At 41.1% G+C, this 14,093-nt stretch overlaps 1 protein-coding gene across 1 annotated transcript in view; it reads right to left on the reverse strand.

Moving 5' to 3' along the window:
* Positions 1-1,589: 1,589 nt before the first annotated feature.
* LRGUK (leucine rich repeats and guanylate kinase domain containing) overlaps positions 1,590-14,093 on the reverse strand; it is a 51,920-nt gene continuing 39,416 nt past the window's right edge. Inside the window, exons 18-21 of the mRNA XM_042816070.1 lie at positions 9,136-9,270; positions 6,977-7,006; positions 2,800-2,969; positions 1,590-1,858 (exon numbers count right to left, since the gene is read on the reverse strand). Of these exons, the coding sequence (XP_042672004.1) occupies positions 1,722-1,858; positions 2,800-2,969; positions 6,977-7,006; positions 9,136-9,270 (472 nt within the window). The 3' untranslated portion in view covers positions 1,590-1,721. The remainder of the gene's footprint in view (positions 1,859-2,799; positions 2,970-6,976; positions 7,007-9,135; positions 9,271-14,093) is intronic.

The following is a 14,093-nucleotide window of genomic DNA, read 5'->3' on the forward strand; positions in this document are numbered from 1 at the left end:
TATGGAATGTCCCACACTTGGAAGCATTTGAGAGCTCAGGGTCCAGTAATTGCTTGCAAACTGGGAGATTCTCTTCCAGTTATGTTATTCTGATACATGTTCTATTATTATCTGATACAAACCCAAGTAAGCTAACCAAAGTCCCAAAGGAGACACTGATGTAGCTGGGGTGTCACCCACCACTGCCCTGATTTTCCAGACATACAGAAATTAGTGTCTAGGAAAACAAACAAACAAACAAACAACAGAACAACTGATCCATCTGCACTGCATTCCTAGTTTAAGCAGCTCTGTTACCAGGCTCAGCTAGGAGGTGTGATCACCCCTGGCTCTGCTGCGTGCAAAACACGAGCTATCTTGTACATATTCATTAACCATGACATTAACAATACTACTATCACCTGTACAACAGCACAAACTGATGCACTGATCAGCATCCATGTCAATCAAGCATGCAGTCGGCCGTAACAGCCAGGATAACATCTGCAAAGGTATTTGTAGAGACAACACAGCCATGCAGAGATCTGTTGGAGATATTGTGATGATGCGGTGGCAGTCAGGCACTCACCTGGCTGTGATGCCATGGTCAAAGCCATCAAGGTTCACACTGCAGCCTCAGCTAGTTGAACTCCTCCTGAACCCAGCAGAGCTGCCCTGCTTTTTCTTCTGCCCAGAAGTGGTAATAACTGGTGCTTCTGACAGGCTGTGCTTCAGTTCGAGGATATGGTCAGCTGCAGTGTGGAAAGGAAACTACTTAATAAAAGGCCGAGCTGTTTTACAAGCTTGCCTGGAATTTAAGGTCAGGGTATCTGCATCGACTCATTACTTACTTTGCTCAGTTCATCCTATTTAAACAACATAACCACTCAGCCACATTCTGAACAGGCGTAGTGAGATACTGCAAAGCTGTTCCATGGACATGAATCTGCACTGTGGCAGCGAGTTGTATCTTCTGTGCACACAAGGACTACTGAGGACCTCTGTAATGTAAATAGCAAACAGTCTTCTTCTGGGGAGGCTGCTCAGGTAAAGGGTCATACCATCTGTTCTACGAATGGATGGCAATGGAAATTAATCAGGACATACACTGACTCAAGAGTTTTATTTATTTGTCAGAGCTCTGTTCCACATATAGAAGAACAAGTCTTCACTTACCGCTTCAGCCAGTTCTCAAAAATTGTTACAGTTTTTCTGAGGTTGTTTGTATAAATACATGTGCAAATGAAATAATTATGTCACCTCTCTTAAGAAAACACATTTTATTAAAAAAAAAACAAAAAACAACTTGCAACCAGTTTTCATTACCAACAATCCTGAACGTTTCGCAAAATCGCTCTTGAAAATAATTCACTACTCCTACAGCACAGGCAATATTACCAGAAGCTCTTATGCTTCCACACTTCAATTAAATCTATAAAATGAGAGGGGGAGGAAATAAATAAATGAACAGAAGATATGGACACGTGGTGGTGAGGAAAAATTCTACAGCATTTCCCAGCTGAGAATGCCTGGGGAAATCATTTCTAGTGTTGGGAAACACAGAAATTACTTTTTAATAAAGTTATAAATAAATAACTTTTTTTGGAGAGTTAATCAGAAATGGATTTAGAAATAATCTTTGATAGACTTTGCTTTGCCAAAGAGAAATTCTATCAAATTCAGTACTGCTGTTAGACAGAAAGCTTCAGTGTGATTGAGACCAAGATTCCTAGCCGTGGCCATCAAGCATTGGTGCCCTTTCGCCCAGATGGGATTGGAGGCAGGACAGGTTTGGAGTTGGTGAGCTGAGGCACGTGGGAAGAGCCAGTCTTGGCTTTGCTGTATTTTCTCTGAAGATTGTCACTATGAAGTTCAGTCTCTGCAGAAATTATAAATAAATAAGTGAAGAAACTTAAGGGGTATTGATTTTAATGAAAAGCCAGAATTTATCAACACAAAGTGCATCTCCAGCTGAAAATGCTGTGTGTTGTAGGGAAGAAAGACTACTATATACAGGTAGTCTAACAGCAATTCTAACTCATGTAAACAGAGGAGTAATTTTATGCCAAAGCAGCCATTATTTTGAATTTTTCTTTAAGTTCACTGCTGCATTAAGCATGTTGCCTCTGCAATGTGATGATGCTGTCACATCAGAACGTTGCTTTTTGTGTCATTACCACAGAGGCACAAAGGCTGCCCTATCACCCAAATAAAGCTAATATAGAATCATAAAATTGTTTGAGATGGAAGAGACCTTCAAAGGCCACCTAATCCAAGTGCCCTGCAATGAACAGGGACATCTACAGCTACATCAGGTGCTCAGAGCCTGCTCCAGCCTGACTTCAGTTATCTCCAGAGATGGAGCATCTACCACCTCTCTAGGCAACTTGTTCTACTGCCTCACCACCCTTACTGTTCTATCCTTCTTCCTTATGTCCAATCTAAATCTCTCTTCTTCTAGCTTGAAACCATTTTCCTTTGTCCTGTCACAACAGACCTTACTAAGAAGTCTGTCCTCTTCTTTCTCAGTGCCCCCCTTTAGATAGCATTCCCTTCTCCAGGCTGAACAGCCCCAGTGCCCTTAGCCTGTCCTCATAGGGGATGTGTTCCATCCCTAGGATAATTTTTGTGGCCCTCCTCTGGACACGTTCCAACAGATCTATGTCTCAGTTGTACTGAGGACTCCACATACCTGCACTATCTGAAGAACAGTTGGACTAAATGACCTTTAAATGTCCCTTTCAACTGAAACAAATTCTATGATTCTACGATCATTACAGTAAGCATAAGCAAGACTGTTACTTTGAATAAGCTTCAAACCTTTCAAACTGTCCACTCCATTTTCAGCTCCCCTTGGACCTTGATGCTGAGCTTTGGCAGCTTCAGGAAGATGAGCAGGGGGAAGAGGGCTCCGAACGGGCAAAGCTTCAGCAGCAGGTGTACCAGTTGAGTTTAGAAATAGTCTGCTAGCAGGACCAAATCCTTTGCAGCTAAGAGAAGAAAATGATTTATGCTTTAAAATAACGATAAAAAAAGCATATATACCAAGTCTGGTACTATTACTGATGTTGCAATCACACAACTCAACCAGAAGTCAGAAATAAATGCCAATGCTCATCAGTTACAGAAAGATTTTTCACACAGTACAGTTCTCTCAAAACATGCAGCGCTTGCAAATACAACTGCTATCTCTCCCCATTTTCATTTATCAATTTAACTAATTAATCACACAAAGAGGTGTTACAAAGGGGTTCATGCCACACAGTGAATCAACTTCAGAGCATCACAGAGTTTAAAGTGGAAAGGACCTCTGAATCTATCTAGTCCAACTCCCCTGCTCAAGCATGGCCAACTAGAGCAGGTTGTCCAAGACCATGGCCAGATGGCTTTTGAACACCAGATCTGAAATCAGAACTCATGGCTTCTTATTTGGAGTCTGACAGTGATAGGATAGGGGTTATTGTTTTAAACTAAAAGAGGTGAGATTTAGGTCAAATGTTAGAAGGAAATACTTTACTCAGAGGGTGGTGAGGAACTGGAGCAGGTTGACTAGGGAAGTTGTGGATGCCCATCCATGGAGGTGCTCCAGGCTAGGTTGGATGACGTCCTGGGCAGCTTGATTTGGTGAGAGGCAGCCAGGATCCCTTCCAAACCAATCATTCTATGAGTCTACGATTCTGCAGACAACGGCTTCTTTTGGTAAGTAAAATAAAATGGGAATTGCCTTGAAAAGCAGCAGTTCTGTAGTACTCACTGACAACCTGGATCACAAGTAGCCATCTACCAATGAGATGCAACTAAGGCACCTCTGACCTATTAGGTGTCTGACAGAAAAACAAACCCAAAACAAAGCCTGAGTGGTCTGAAAGACTCTTCCCCCTGTACTCAGCACTGGTGAGGCCGCACCTCGAGTATTGTGTTCAGTTTTGGGCCCCTCACTCCAAGAAAGACATTGAGGCCCTGGAACGTGTCCAGAGAAGGGCAACGAAACTGGTGAGGGGTCTGGAGCACAAACCTTATGAGGAGCAGCTGAGGGAGCTGGGATTGTTCAGTCTGCAAAAGAGGAGGCTCAGGGGAGACCTCATTGCACTCTACAACTTCCTGAAGGGAGGTTGTGGTGCAAAAGGGTCTGGCCTCTTCTCCCAGGCAAATAGTAGGACCCGAGGAAATGGCCAGAAGTTATACCAGAGGAGGTTTAGGTTGGATATTAGGAGAAACTTTTTCTCTCAAAGGGTGGTCAGGCACTGGAATGGCTGCCCAGGGAGGTGGTGGAGTCGCCGTCCCCGGCAGTGTTCAGGAGGCATCTGGATGAGGAGCTACGAGAGATGGTTTAGCAGCTTGTGGCACTGATAGGAATGGGAGGGTGGTTGGACTAGATGATCTTGCAGGTCGTTTCCAACCTTGTGATTCTGTGATTCTGTGATTCATATTAAGGCAAAAATGAGTAAATGTGACAAAGATAATGACCAGACTGTAGCTTATTATGATATAGGCTTTCCATTTCATTTCTAGGTTCATATCTATATAATATCAATTTACTTGAAGAAAAGTGAAAGGCCCTGATTGATACAGAGAGATCAGTAACTCCTCTTCAATGTAAAACCATAACATATTTCTGGAGCAATGCCTAAGACATTTGATAATGTCTGTCTTCATGTGCTTTTCATACTGCTTTTCTAAGCACTGTTCTGATCTGCAAGGTCGAACTGATTCATAGGTTTAATGAACTTGTGAGGAAGCTCTAAGATTATCCACCCTGACCCTACTGATAGTGCAGGCCAAAAGAATTTCACCCTCTAATTCTTGCAAGATGCATTATATCTTGTGAGAATATTGTGATTACAGCATTCCAAGGAATAGAGAGAGAATTTCTGTGGTATTTTAATAAAACCATGCAGTAAGAAGAAAGGATCATGAATAATGAGATTGAAAAGTGTGTTACTCCCATAAGAAACAGGTAATTATCTTCTAACTAGAGGTAGTGTAGAAGTCTATGTGATTTTTCTACTGCCTTCAAGGTAAAGGAATATTACATTCTGTAATGAGTGTTCCTGTCCTCTATTGAGGTCTAATTGAATCCAAGGATGCTCACCAAACACTGAATGTTACAGCCCTGTGCTCAACCCTAGCTGTAATCCCATTTTAGCTGCCCATAATATGCATCAGATGTAACTGTGGGAAGGATGAGAAATTATGAGCAGTGAATCCAGCTTCAGTATAAAAACAGCTTGGACAATTCAACAGCATCAAAATCCAGCATGCTTAGTGTTGAAGAAACATTGTCACTGCTCCTGGGTGTAGCAGTAAGGCAGGCACCCATGTCCCCCTCAAACTATACAGATAGGTTAATGACAAGAACCCTACCAATGCAGCACTACAGCAGAAATCTCTGTACGTAGCTTGTCAGCAAGCAACTCAAAAGATAAAAACCAAATTACCAATATGATTATCCTGTGTTGGCTGTAATTATGATTTCTCTGTGAGGAAATAGTGCTTTTGATGTAGCACCTTCTTCCACATAGGGAAGTAGTGTAAATTATAATGACAGCTGCAGTCTTGCAAGTGTAACCCATGTTTACTTGTGGCAGCAGACAAGCACATTTGTCTTAGGACACTCAATAATTCTGACTAAGGAGTTATAGTATGTTAGCTCTGACTGCAGCTATAACAAAACTAACACAGGGGAAGACTGGGTGCTTCACTAAATGCCTCACTATTATTTCAGTCTTATCCAAGCAGTGAGTTTTAATAAATCTTGATATGAGGCTTTAGTGTAATGCTCATTTCCTTGTTTAGTTGCACAGAGTTTAGCAAAAGGCTTCTCTAGCACAAACGTGGGAAGTGATTAAGGTTTCTTGGAATGCTACTCAGAAAAAGAAAGCTATCAAAAAGTAAGTGGAGAAATTACAGCTTAAAATCTGCTAATAATCTATGTCTAGACCTTCCCCAGCACAGAAAACTACCACATATGGAGTAGGAATGTGCCCTAACTTTAAGCTTTTACCTCTGCCTATATTTTCCCATCATTTAAATGAAAAGAAAATGAATTTTTAAAAGAGAGAGGACCTGAATACCCCGTGGAATAATGAGAATAATGGAGTCTGTGTGCACTAAACACAGATTGTGTTAGTAATGAGTAGAAGACTAAAGCCCTGGACTGCTACAGGTTCTGTTTAGATTATGCTTGCACTGGACTGCCAAACCCCAACATACATCATTTCATATGTTGGCACAATATTTCAATTGACAGATATTCTTCATTTGATTGTGTTTTGAGACAGCTCCTTGCTAAATGCATAGTTCAGTTATAGGTGAGGTTCTGCCTCCACTCTCAAAAGTACAGATGAGGGTTAACACTAACAGGTTCAGAAGTTTCCACTCACCAGCTACTAGTTCCTAACTCCACTCTGTATTTCACTCCTCCTCTCTTCTCTTCACATTGCTATGCTGTAACCAGATCATTTTAATAGCTGGCTTATACAGTAGCCTTACAAGAACCTCTACTGGTACAGGTGAATACCCCTCTAGAACGAGAAGTAATGGCCTTAAGCAGTGTCAGGGGAGGTTCTGTTGGAAATTAGAAAAAAATTATTCTCAGAAAGAGTGTTGAGGTATTGGAACAGGCTGCTCGGGGAGATGGGGAACTCACTGTCCCTGGAGGTGTACAAGAAACATGAGATTGGCACTGAGGGACATGGTTAGTGGGCATGATGGGTTGATGGTTGGACTTCATGATCTTAGAGGTCTTTCCCAACCTTAATGACTCTGTGGTCCTATTTGCAGTCCCAGCACCCTGGGGTTTATGTTCACGGAGCATCATAAGGGACATCACACAATCCTACTAAGAAAGATCTCAGCATTGAGAAATAAAGCAACAAAATTGGGACCTGGACACAGTTGTCCAGCAAGATGTCAGACTAATCTGCAGACCCTGATCCTGGCAAACAATATTTGCTTTTTTGCCTGTGCCTGGAGGTCAAAACATTAATGATCTTACCCCTTGTTGGCTTTTTTAATTTTACTCTTTCTTCCATTCCAAATGTGAAAAGCATAACATTGGGAAAAAGCAAAAGAAAAGATTAAACCACCTCAATATTCAGACAAGTAAAATCACTACAGGGTTTTACTGCAGTACTTCAGAAGGGAAGGATTATTTCTGCCAGTATTTCAAATGCATTTACACAACAGCATTTCCAACAACCATTCCTATTAGAAAATTTATTCCAACCTTTCCTTATTTCCCTTGCAAAAGAATTTGACAACATGACTCTGTACAGTTTTGCGGTAGGCCTTGATGCATGCACAGAAAACGAATCAGATTAGCAGTTTGCATTTTCCCTCCTCACAGTTGTTTTTCCACTCTGTTATTAACAGTGCTAAATGAAAACACTGTTAAAGTCAAAACACCAAAATGTGGTGGAGTGGAAAGACGTATTTATTCCCATATGCGAAGGGTGAGACCTTTACGATTCATCAAAGCCTCACACTCATTTGAGTTATAGGTCTTGCCACTTACTGCTAAGGACAGATGATGCATAACCCCTCTGCAACCTATTATGCACTCAGTTTCTCTCATATGCTCACTCTGTTCCCCTTCAGCACACTCCACTGTGGCACAAACACTCAGGACAAATGAATCTGCAGAGGCCTACGGTTTCAACCTCTTTACAGCATGCTAATTAACTACTTGTAATTACAGTGGCAGGTAGTACATCACATAGAGGGAACTGGCAGCCCCCCTAGGATATAAAAGGAACACAGATTTCTTTTTTTCAATAGTAAGTTTATCTAAGAATTCTGCTTCAATAGATTGAGAACGAAGTGAATGGGTTGAAATCTTACAAAGATATTAGCATTTCTCATTGCTTTGACTTATGTGAAAAGCTGTCTAATGTGTGTTTTGGTTTTGTTATTTAATGCAGTGATTTGTTCACTTAAATAGTTGGAAAATACATGGTATGGGTGTTTTAATACATCTGGAAAGGTAGCTTGGTTTGTATGGAGTGAGAATAAGGTATCAGCTATGGGATTCAACCCATGATCTAATTCCAGATTTCCAACAGCCATACAGCATAGACATCAGCTCACAGTTGCAGCTTTCAGATGAGCTTTCCGTAGGTTCATAAGAGTGAGGAAAGCTCATTTTAAGGTGGCCCAGGGCACAGCCATAAATGCAAACCCATTTCCATGTGTGGATGGGGATTTTGGCATGTTACACTGCACTGGGTCATGCTGTGTGGCACCTGCTGCTTCTGTGTATCCCATCTGGGCGTGAGATTACAACAGATGGCCAGGAGAGGGGAAAAAATGCTTATTCAGAATTCTGCATAGAAAAGCTGCAGTGTCACTTGCTCTAATAGTTGGCAGCCAGAGCTCAGACATTCTTACGGAACAGGACAATAAGAGCAAGTCATAGCTGTCTTGGCAGGATGGCAACGTTGGACTTGAAGAACTAGTCAGCAAAACATAGCTTTCTTCATAGCAGGATGCCTGAAAGACAGTGTAGATGTAGCCTTTTCAAATCTTTTTTACTTCTCTCTCTACAAGCTTTACATGAGATAGGAGCTGTCTCCATTTCATACTTCGAAACATATGAACATACAAATGAGGATGCTCATCACTCATTGGATGAGATATGCCACATAACAACAATGTCTGAGTAAGGAAAGGCAAAGGTACTACAGAGGATCCTGGCAGGGTCTGCTGTTATCATCGATGAGATATGAATCTGAAGATTGTGCTATTACCCATAGCCATTACCCACACCTCCCAAATGGTATTCAACGTTAACTATGATAATCCTTCAAAAAGGGTAAGAAATAATTCTGATAGCAATATCTGACAATTTGTCTAAAATAAATAGGTGTCACTGAAGTTCTTTTTCTCTATACCTGGGCCAAGTTTCATTCAGCATCATTTCCCCTTCAAATATCCTCTTAATTGAAAGCTCTGGAAATTCCCTCTCTTTTTTATGAATTATGGTGCCTAAATGAAACCATTCCTGTGAATGACAAGATTTGTATACTGTACATTTAATAAGGCTGTTGTAACAGATGAGACAACTACATTAGTTTGGACAGTAGTTTTACATCTTATGTACTGCAGCATTAACCTTCACTGCACTCAGTGAATGGAACTCTCAGAAATGGAACTCACCTGCTTTCTGTGTTAATCAGGGGGAAGCTGTGGTCTTGGGTGACACTCTTTCCACCTGAGACCAGAGAACTATGTGTTGTTGGCTCCAATAATTGTTGCTGGGAGCTGCCTGGTGCAGGAGTGATTCCAAGGTCCCTGGAAAAAAAAGCACAAAAAGAAAATAGAGGGCTTGTTACAGGCTTTTATATACTCTGACAGAATAGTTAGTGCTTAGCTAGCTCATCAGATGTGTCTGGATAAAGGGGAGAACTATCTCCAGTAGAAGAGAAGCAGGAATAAGCAGTTGAGATAGTAGTCCAGGTTCTGCTTAGAGCCAGTGGAAAGGAACAGTCACATTTATGGCGATTGCAGTATTGACATCACTTCATTTATAGACTTGAACCATAGAATTACTTGAGTTGGAAGGGACCTTTAAAGGTCATTTAGCCCAGCTGCCCTGCAATGAAGAGGGATACTTAGTCAGGGACACTGCAGAACTAAGACCAAGCACAAGCAGCACTGAAGACTGCCAGAAATAAGACATTCCCAATGAAATGCTGAATTTAAAATTGCACCTCTTAGGAGATTCCATACATCTACTCTACTAGAGCCATCCCACTGACACAGCTTAACGACCTCAGAAGGAATCAATGTATTTCTAAGGGCTAAGAGGCCATTTAACTTCCGCATTTTCTGCTTTCCCTAGGAAGCTTGTTAAGAGCATTTTTAATCACAGCAGCAACTGCTGAATGCTTGCTCCATGGCAGAAACGAGGTTTCAAAGAATCAGTGGAAAAGACCACTAAGATCATGTCTGACCATCAGCCTGTCCCACTAACCATGACCCTCAGTGCACCATCTCCATGCTTCTTGAACACCTCCAGGGATGACGACTCCCATCTTCACAATTTCAAAGTTTAAATTTATTTAAATCTTCCCATGCTTCAAGCTTTTGTTTCATTGTCATCCACTGCTGGCTAGCAACAGTTTGTTCATTATTGGCTCAGATAAAAACCTGAACCAAATTCATGGAAAAAAAGGGTCCCTAGAGCTACTGAGTGCTCTCAGAAATCAATTTGTGTACATCAGCATAATGGAAATAAAAATTAAAAAGAAATTAAGAAATTCTTGTAACAGAGAACTTTGGTCAATGGAGGGTAGAAGACTAAGGCAGAAGTCTGAAGGCAAACTTCAAGGCCACACCTCCAAGGACTGGATCCCCACAACAAAATGGTCTCTACTATTTGGAGTAAAGCTTGGTATACACAACCTATGATCAACTCAGAAGCTACATCTCAGCTGAAAAATAAATTTAAACCAATCTATCAGACAGTTAAGGAACACAGGCATTTTTAAAGTTGAAAGGGATGTTTTTCCACTACCTACCTGTGTGCCAAATGTCTTCTTCACACTTGGTCTTGAGTTTTGTACTGTTGTTAGAGGTTTATAAGGCTTAGTGTAGCTCTAATTGCACTAGTATGCCTCAGATCAAATGAAAAAAGGAAATTGGTTGATATGATTTAAATAGCTCCCATGTAGTTCATACCCATGTAGTTCTGTCCTAGGTTTGTCACTGGCATGGGCATAAAAGCAAAACTGAAAAGTGAAATTATATTGAAGTCAGAAGCTGGCCAGACAGCAGGGTCTGCAAGACGTGTATGCTACATGCATGCAAATCTTATGCTTATAGCAAGCAAATCCAGCCTGAAGAGAGTGTCAACCACAGGTAGACCACGCACCTTTGCTCTTCCAGTTCTGGCAGGGAGCTCTTTTGAGACTGTAAAGTGTATGAATCTCCTCCAACTCAGAAACATGAGTTCACAGGTTACAAATTTTCTGCTTGGAGATGTTTGCTCTTGCTTACTTCAGTTCTTTCAGCAACATTCCAAGAAAACCAACAAGTTCATCATTAGACAAAGGTCTGATCTGAATGAGACTTCACCCCAACTCCTTATTTATTACCCTCAGCCACAGAGACAGTGAAATTATTCAGATCAAACCACGAAACATTGCCCTTACATTGTATCAGGCAATGAGACATCAGAATGACTTTAATTACACACAGCCGCAGGCAGAAAAAAAAAAGGCCAGGTTTTCAGTAATTTAGATTTAAGAATCCAAATTTATGTAGATAACCCTGTGGGGTTGCAATAAATAAAGCAGGATGGATGCTTGTGTGACACCACTTTTAAAATTTTCTAATGCATGCTTTGGAAAATTGAGCAATATATATCAGTCTGGATTAAAATGTGCAATGGAGAGATTAAGCATTAAAGAATCTTTTAATATTTACTGATATATGAGAAATTCAAAACATTTAGTACCTTAAGAACTTTTTTGCATCTATCACTCTTGGCACCAGTTTGATATATCTCCCAGTATTTAGATTCACTCCTAGCTGAAGTAGGGTTTTCATTCTCTGCAATAGCACTGCTCAGAAGCAAGTTGACATGCTTCTGTCCTCCACCATTTTGGGTCCACAGCTACTCACTCACCCTCCCAGTCTGCTGTCAGCATCACACCAGCATGATTAATTATTCTGCAAGTGAGTGAAATGGATTAGAGGACTGAGCAAAAACAAAACCAAACCAACAAAATCCACCAAAACTCACCACCTTTTTTGGCTTTGCAAAACCTATGGCAGCAAGTTTCCTACATTTAGGTGCTGGAACAGCTGCCCAGAGAGCTTGTGGATGCCCCGTCCATCCCTGGAGGTGTTCAAGGCCAGATTGGATGGAGCCCTGGGCAGACTGGTCTAGTATTAAATGGGGAGGTTGGTGGCCCTGCCTGTGGTAGAGGGGTTGGAGCTTTGTGATCCTTGAGGTCACTTCCAACCCTGGCCATTCTGTGATTCTGTGATTCTGTGATTAAGACTCATCTGCTAAAAGCCTCTGTAAGGTCAGAGACGTTACCAGCAAAAGAAATTATTTTTACACAAACAGCAGATTAGGCAGACAGATTTTATGCACTGCTGCTGACAATGGAAATTAAAAAAAGGTGTCTCATATTCTAAAAAGAAAAAAAAATAAAAATAAATTTAGGACAACGCTGATGAGATTCAAGCAAAAAAAGCAAGTGTTTTTCAAAAGCAGATTTCAAACAGCATGACTTCTGTCCTATTTACATAGCCGAGTAAAAAGAGAAAGAAAAACCTCCAAATGAAATAGCTTAAAATAAGTATTTTTCCATGAGAGAGAAAAACCTGATGAGTACTGAAGACAAGGTGGATCTAGACATAATAGTGAGATGAGATGTCTAACCTGAATGCCTATTGCAATTCGACTGCATGAAAGGATTGATGCCCATTTTTAGTATCATATACTGAGACAATAAAGTGGTGTGCCTCAGACATGCTATTGACTTTTATTTGCCTGCACTTCCAAGGACGTTTAATGTTCTCTGGTCAATTTTGAGAGTTAATTAACAAATTAGAGAGAACTAACAGTAACATTACTGAATTTACTAAGCACAGGCTTGCAGAGAAAGGTGAAAGGACATGGATTTGAAGGGTGGACTGTCAGGTGCATAAACAATTGGTTGAATGGTTGCAGCCAGAGGGATTTAGTCAATGGTTTGATGTTCAGGTGGAGGCAGTGTGATGAGAGGTGTCCTCTAGGGGTCCCTAGGGGTCCATCTTGGGAACAATGCTCTTCAAGACCTTTATCAATGACATCAGTGACGGAATTGAGTGTACCCTCAGCAAGTTTCTGATGACAACACATTGAGTGATGCAGTTGACGCAACAGAAGGAAGGGATGGAATCCAGAGTGACCTGGAGAGGGTTGAAAAGTGGGCCCCATGAGAACATAATGAACTCTAACGAGGCCATATGCAGAGTGTTGGGTTGAGGCAATCCCAGATATGTCTACAGATTGGAAAAAGAAATAATTGCAAGCAGCCCTGATGAGAAGGACTGGGGGTTCTAATGGACAAAAAAGCTGGACGTGAGCCAGCAGTGTGCTCTTGAAGCCTGGAAGGCCATCTGCATCAAAAGAGGGGAGGCAGCAGGGTTAGGAGGTGATTGGCTCTCTCTCCTCTGTCCTTGTGAGGCCCCATCTGGAGTACTGCATCCAGGTCTGGGTCTCTCAGTACAGTAGGAATGCAGACCTTCTGGACTGGGGCCAGAGGAGGGCCATGAAAATAATCAAAGGGCTCCACTACCTAATAGTTACATTCCAGGAATCAGATTCTCTCTCAGAATTTAAATCATTTTGTAACATTTACATTAATGGCATTTCTTGACTTCTTGCATGGAATGGTGCGTTGTCTACTCTTGCCTCCAATTCTGCTGAGTGCATCTATCCCTTGAGGCCTGGTAATTGCAAACACTGATTGGGAGTGACAGGATTTTCTCTCACCTGCCTGACAGCTCTGCTGAAACAGCTTCATATTTAACTCCTCAACCAGTTTCCTTGGAATGACTATTATGGAATAGAGGCTGCAAAGAGCAATGGATGCAAGAGAACAGTTTACACTGCCACACTAAATCAAAACCAAAACATCCAGCATAAGGAAACACTGATTTCCATTTTTCTTCTCAGTACAACATAGTTTAAATGAATGAGTGGAAAGAAAAGTCTTCCTTCAGCTACTTAAAAAACTTTTCTTTAAGGTTTAGAAAATGTTTCATAATTATGCATCTCTGCTGTAAGCTTCTGACACTGTTTTTTCTAAAGATAGTTTAACCCACTGATTTGTTTCTTTCCTTATTTATTTTTAAAGAATCAATTTTCAGTCTTCATTACAAAAAAGTTGATATGTGTAATTAGTGAACTGAAAGTCTGTTCTATTCATTTTGATAGGTGCTGATATGGAGGCCCATGTGCTACTTTTAAATGTCAACAGTGTGATTAGCCTTTTCACAACAGGTAGGAGAAGCAAGCAAAAAAGAATCCAAAATAGGAAGATTTGCAATGGTATTTATCAGGGAAAGGAAGAGCTACCAGAAAAGGCCAACCAAAGAAAGTACACTAAGATTTA

This window comes from Centrocercus urophasianus, unplaced genomic scaffold (genome assembly GCF_019232065.1).
Source record: "Centrocercus urophasianus isolate 14NV4802_14NV808 unplaced genomic scaffold, USGS_Curo_1.0 seq_15, whole genome shotgun sequence".
Classification (NCBI taxonomy): Eukaryota; Metazoa; Chordata; class Aves; order Galliformes; family Phasianidae; genus Centrocercus; species Centrocercus urophasianus.